The 6,435-nt window shown below is 39.6% G+C and overlaps 1 protein-coding gene across 2 annotated transcripts; it reads left to right on the top strand.

Annotated features, from left to right (window-relative positions):
* The first annotated feature begins 477 nt into the window (after positions 1–477).
* Positions 478–4,171, top strand: LOC122069939 (mitochondrial carnitine/acylcarnitine carrier-like protein). 2 transcript variants are annotated; one of them, XM_042634015.1, is made up of 3 exons: positions 478–713; positions 3,033–3,424; positions 3,515–4,171. In XM_042634015.1, the coding sequence occupies exons 2-3, from the start codon at positions 3,033–3,035 to the stop codon at positions 4,014–4,016; spliced, it is 894 nt and encodes a 297-aa protein (XP_042489949.1). In that variant the 5' UTR covers positions 478–713; the 3' UTR covers positions 4,017–4,171. The 2 variants fall into 2 exon arrangements, with proteins under 2 accessions (XP_042489949.1, XP_042489950.1); XM_042634016.1 differs by lacking the exon at positions 478–713 and adding an exon at positions 1,125–1,488.
* The last annotated feature ends 2,264 nt before the right edge of the window (positions 4,172–6,435 follow it).

A 6,435-nucleotide genomic window follows, 5' to 3' on the forward strand; every position in this document is an offset into this window, starting at 1 on the left:
AAATCAGGGCCAATCAGAGCGGATAAGGGTTGGGCCTGGGTTGAAGTTTTGCGGCCCTAAGTCAGGGTCACTGCGAGTTGTGGCCTAGTTAAGGGGACTCAGGGTTGGGCTAGGGTTTTAAGAAGCCCAACCCAACCTGGCCTTGTTGCACCCCTATCTGTTTGCATAGAAGTCTGCCTTAGGCATTGAAGAGTCCCTCGCTAGATCAGTCCAACATTCACTCTCTTTTGTTTGTTCCTCTTTGTGGGACTCGAAGGAAGCCTGGCACGATTTACAGCCGCAATAAAACCCTATCAGTCCGGTGTTGCCTACGCCTAGACATAGTGAGTGCAAAAAGGCCACATTGCCCACATACGTCGAAGATGCTCCTGCACAATCTCCCATTGGCTCTATGCGCTAGTATTGCCTACACCAAACTAGGAGGGTTTTTTCTCCTAAAATAAAAAATGCGATTCAGACCAAAGCGGTTTTTTTTTTTTTTCCTAACAGAATAAACCCTTCATCCTTTCACCAAAGATTAAACTCTTCATTCATGATTTCCTATCTCCCCATTCAACCCCACTATTCAGATCTACATTTAAATTTATTGGCTGCCCTTTTCTTCGTTTGATGCATTCGTTGCCTTTATCACTCTGAAGAAGATTTGAAAGTGAGGATTTTTTATTGCAGGGAAGTGGGGTTCACTTTACTGCGAGTTCAGTGAATCATCACAGGTAAATCTCTAGCTTTATTAATGTATCGTTCTTAAAATTTTCTTTTTGGTTTTCTGATGTAACTAAGAAAATGGAATCAACGAAGTTAGATTCTCTGTTGATCTGGGGTTAGAAATTCTTGAGTCTGGGCTTATGTAAATTAATGCTATCCAAATGCAGTTTGGTCAAAGCTTTAGCTCCTCTGATTGCGTATTCCTCAGTTACTAGTGAATCTTACTGCCATTTCTAACGTTTCTTATAACTCCATTTCCAATTAATTATGACCTTTGGTAATCCTGAGTTCCAGGTAGTGGAGATGGTAGATAAGAAAGGATTTTAACCGATGCCCATGGTCTTTGAACCAAATTCGAACATGGGTAGTTGTTGCATTTGATCATACATGTCTCAGATTCAATTAAGAGAAATACACAGGATTGGAAGACGACACTATATTCTCCCTTCCTTGTCATTGATGTTACCCAGACCAGGGGAAGTTTGCCCCATCTGATGCATACAAAAATAAAATTTAGTGGTTAGGTATTGAGTGGTTTTATTGAAGCAGGTCTGGTCACCTATCCGCCGGCCCCCCAACCCCTCTGGTTTTCACTATTCTTCATATTATCGGAAGAACTTGCAGATCATAATATCAGGTGGTTAGAGTCAAAAGATCAGTTTGAGTTTTGGCTGACAATATCTTTTGAGGGACATCCCCTATAAGTATGCTTTGTGTAATTAGAGGCAGAGAAAAAGCCATCTCATTCTTGTGCCTTGAAATTGAAAAGTTATCTGGGGTTAGGTACAGTTTTATATTCAATCGAAAACAGTTCACTAGTACTGTTGGAATCCATTTATATAGTTACAATATTTGTAAGTTTTCTGGTTATGCAACGTGGATATTTGCAAGACATTTGTTTTAGAAATTTTACTCCATTTACACAGTTCACGAATACTATTGGAAGATTGACCTGTCTGTTGCATCTATTGTGTTGGGGTAAGTCCATGGCTATTAGATAGGGATTTGGTAGTTTGTGTGTGTCTTGATGGGTAGTTATGTATTCATCATGTTTGTTAAGATACGAGATCTCCAATTTGGAGCTTGCTTGTGCTTCAAACCCACTAAAAGAGCAATTAGAGCAATTTTATTGGAAGACTGTGGATCTATTCTTTGTGATGGTGATAAGTTGGAGTTATTCATCTGTTCTTTGAACTTCGTTGAGTTTCATAGCTACTATGGATGCAACCAGAGCTGTATGTCTAAATCTCTTTCACGCTCTTGATATTTTAAAAACTGAAGTGCAAAATTTTAGAGTATTTCAAAATGTGATGAATGGATTCAGGAATATCTCATTAACAAGAAGTTTAACAGGGAATGGATTCTTTCAAAAAATTTGCCTAATCATCTTCTGACATGAAAGACAATAAGTGCCAGTTTGGATGATGCTTTGATGTTTGACATAAAAATATGTCAAAATTAGTCACAGCTCATGGTTCAGTCACTAATGTGCTTGTTGTTGGAGATTGAATATGTTATAGGGGCTATGGTATGACTGGTCGTCTTAGAAACTTAGAGCCAATGCAGTCACAGATATGGACCCCAACCCATTCAGAATAATAATCTGTTCGGTAATCTTCCCCTTGTTTACCCCAAGGCACCCAGATTCAGTGCAGCATGGAATCCCTTGTAGTGATCATCAAACCAGAATTTGTTCTTCTCTTAATTACATATATTGCCCCTAATATATGGAGGGGGTTGACACAGTAACCTTGTTGTCCACATTGCATACATCATTTTATAGAGCTAACTTGATCTCTGTATAAACTTTGGAGCTAATCGTCATACAATTTTGCTAATTCTCCACAATGGTTACTCCAATTCCCCATGTCCATCAAATTTTTTTATAGGATTATATATATAATATCTTCCTCCCTTTCTGATCCCTTTCTGATCCAACTGTTCAGTTTTGATCCCCGCATCATGGAGTGAAATATTTTTCCTGGTTTTTATTTCTCTGCAGTTGCTAACTCCTGTTGCGCACTTTATCTTGTTTATTACATGCCTTCTCAATTACTACACTTACCTTATTTATCTGAGCCTGCATAGAGACGAACGGTTCTACATTTCTTGCAGCAATGATGCCATCATGTTCCTTTTTTGTAGCTTACACTAACTTTTTTTTCTCCTTTTCCAAAAATCCCAATAGCATCCCAATGAATCTCATGTCTCACCTAAGATGCCATAAAGTGTAAATATGCTTGGATCAAGCCATCATGAGGAACCTATGTTTCTTGGAATACCTGTAGCTGGCTTAACTGATCTTTTTTTTTTTTTTCACTTTGTAGATGGCAGATATAGCTAAGGACCTAACTGCTGGGACCGTTGGAGGGGCAGCACAGTTGGTATGTGGGCATCCCTTTGACACCATCAAGGTCAAGCTCCAAAGCCAGCCTACCCCAACCCCAGGCCAACTCCCCAAGTATTCTGGTGCAATTGATGCTGTTAAGCAAACGATTGCAGCTGAAGGCCCGAGGGGCTTGTACAAAGGTATGGGGGCCCCACTTGCCACAGTGGCAGCTTTAAATGCTGTCCTTTTCACTGTGAGAGGACAAATGGAAGCATTGTTGAGGTCTGAACCTGGTGCTCCACTTTCTGTCAGTCAGCAAGTTGTATGTGGTGCTGGGGCTGGAGCTGCTGTGTCCATCCTTGCATGCCCAACCGAGTTGATCAAGTGCAGGTCAGTGTCATTCTGTTTTTTTCTCTGTTGAGCTGAGGAAACTCTTGAAGCCTACATATTTGCATATTAACTGCTGGTTCTGTATTGCAGGTTGCAAGCCCAGAGTACTTTGGCAGATTCTGGCTCTGCATCTGGGGCAATGAAGTATGGAGGTCCAATGGATGTTGCAAGGCATGTTCTCCATTCAGAAAGGGGTATAATGGGCCTTTTCAAAGGTCTGGTACCCACCCTTGCCCGTGAGGTCCCTGGAAATGCTGCAATGTTTGGTGTCTATGAAGCCTTCAAGCAGTACCTTGCTGGGGGCCAAGACACTTCTGTTCTTGGTAGGGGCTCTTTAATTGTTGCTGGAGGCATAGCAGGAGCCTCTTTCTGGATCTTCGTTTATCCAACTGATGTTGTAAAGAGTGTTCTTCAGGTTGATGACTTCAAGAATCCGAAGTTCTCTGGTTCCATTGATGCCTTCAAGAAGATCCTAGCAGCTGAGGGAATCAAAGGCTTGTATAAAGGATTTGGGCCTGCAATGGCTCGCAGTGTTCCAGCGAATGCAGCCTGCTTCTTGGCATATGAGGTGACAAGATCCAGCTTGGGATGAAAGCCACCAGTTTGAGATATGTTATTGATTCTTTCCTGCCAGCCAAAGGTTTTCGGCGAATATTTTTGATAATTTAATTGTGGAATGATTTTATTATTGTATTTCAGAAACCTTTTTAATTCAAAGGAATTTAAGAGAAAAAAAGATTTGCGTGACATCTTCTTGGCAACATGGCATTGACTTATAAAACCAGGGAGAATTCAGTAGGGATTTTTTAATGCAATAAAATCATTGTTACAGGTTCCACCAGGCACTGTGATTGCACTTCTACAATACTCTAAATCTAATGCAATTAATTACATTGTTAGATTTGAGTGATCACTGGAAGTAGTTTTCTGTTAACAGATGAAAAGGCTGCCCAATGAATTTGGCCTTACATTATGAAATTTGAATGACCCAATTGGCAATTTATATCAGATTGTGGTCCTTGGACAAGAAACCTGCTGATGTTCAGTTAGGTCCTCATATTTCTGAGAGAGTAATGATGATAGAGTTGAGCAGTTAGGATTATATCATTGGCTGCGGGGGACTATGTCAACCAAGATGCCATTTTTGAAACTTCTGCGTGATTATTATACTCTCAGATTTCTATAAGATATACCTTAAAACTATTCAAGTGATACCTGTGGTATGATTGCTAAAAGCTACTCCCAAATTTCATTATTGATCTTCATTCCCAAGAGATTGCACAGGCTAAATGCACATCTGCTACAAACAGGGGATGCTTGTGATTGTCTTCTGGAAGTATTTTGTAAGTTCAGAAGAGACTTTTTTTTTAATTTTTTTTAAAAATTAAATTAACACATCAAAGGACTAAAAAATGGATTTCAATTGCATTTAAGTCAATTAGGATACCCAGAAAATTGATTTCCTTAACTAGGATGGTTGAATAGGCCAAAAGAGAAAGTGATTTGGGAATGTTGAGTTCTTTGTGTGCCTTTCAGAACTGTGTGAAGATCCAGACATGTTTAAACCTTCATTCAAATGAGGAGAAAGGGAAAGGTCTCTCTTAAAGAAGATAAAGAGGAAGAAAACAGAGAGGAATTAACTTCCTATCCCAAAGCAACAGATCTACAAAAAATTATTTGTTGGTCTCTCTCAATGACCTACACAAGCTTGTTTTGTTAGTTGTCTTAATAGCCAATTATTTGTTATTACACTGCTGTATTGGAACCTTTCATCTGATTCTTCTGTTGCACAAAGGACATGTGGTCGGCACATAGTCCAATTTGGTTTGTCATGATGGCCCCTTTCCATAAGTCTTTATCATGAACGGGGAGAGCTTGGGCTCATGATTGAGCCTGACCATTAGTAGAGGATGACAAGAGAGGCCATGGTACTCACTGCGGCTGTCAACACCTGTTGTGAGCAACCTGGTTTCACCAACGTCTTTACCTACCACACAGATAAGTTGGGCATAGTCCTTGAAGTTTAGAATCAGAACTCCAGAAACCCAGAAGAAGAAAAGCAAAGAAAAACCGAAGTAGTTAAAAGTTACCATTTCTAGATCAGCTTGCACTTCCTTTATTCTTCCCATGTAATCCTGGTCTTCTACACACAAACAAATGGTTTTAGAATCAGAACTGAAATTGTTCTGTACAATGTATCAGAAACAATTGTTAACCTTTATAGTAAGATTCTAAACCAAATCCTACAAAAGTATTATATTAGAAGAGTAAATATCACTTCGCTCCCCTGAACTATGGCCAAATATCAACTTGACCTCACATTTCTGAAAATATCACTCACCTCCCCTACAAGAAAAAGATTTTATCTAACGACCCCAACCTTTAAAAATCGCTGTTAAGTCAGGTTATATTTTTTCATAATCCCCAAAATACCCTCTTAATTGTGAAATGCCCAAGATACCCTTAAGTGAAAGACCCCCTGATATTCAACCCTCTTCATCTTTCTCTGTCGCTGAAACACGAACAGCTCGCCCTCTACCTTTGTCGTTGAACCCAAGGAGAAGGAGAAGAATCATGGCCATGGTGAGTCCCAAATTCACTCAATCACTGAATCACTGAATCACTGAATCACTCAATCGATCGAGTAAGTCCACCAAAACCCTTACCAAACCAGAGATCTTATATCCGCCTCTTACTTCTTATCGAATCACATGGGAATTTCCACAAACCCTTTTGGTGGAATTTCTCAGTAGTTGATCAATCACATCCGTGTAACAGATCAGTTGTGAGGAGACTCGAACTAAAGACATCTATTAACACACAAAGCCTTTGGACTAGTGAAGCTACGTCCAAAGTGTAATTAAAATGACATTACATTAAAGTGTAAGGAGGAGGTTTTGTTTGTCAGTTTTATCTTTTCTTATTGCAATAATTCTTAACATGCATCACATGCTTATTAGAATTGAGAAGATAGTTCCAATTAAAAATGCCCCTTAGTGAAGGTTGGGACT

The sequence above is a fragment of the Macadamia integrifolia genome, unplaced genomic scaffold (genome assembly GCF_013358625.1).
Source record: "Macadamia integrifolia cultivar HAES 741 unplaced genomic scaffold, SCU_Mint_v3 scaffold773, whole genome shotgun sequence".
NCBI lineage: Eukaryota > Viridiplantae > Streptophyta > Magnoliopsida > Proteales > Proteaceae > Macadamia > Macadamia integrifolia.

Coding starts and splice junctions, on each gene's coding strand:
- LOC122069939 (XM_042634015.1), top strand. CDS start 3,033: ATGGCAGATATAGCTAAGGACCTAACTGCTGGGACCGTTGGAGGGGCA. Junction 3,425..3,514: donor ACCGAGTTGATCAAGTGCAG/GTCAGTGTCATT, acceptor TCTGTATTGCAG/GTTGCAAGCCCAGAGTACTT.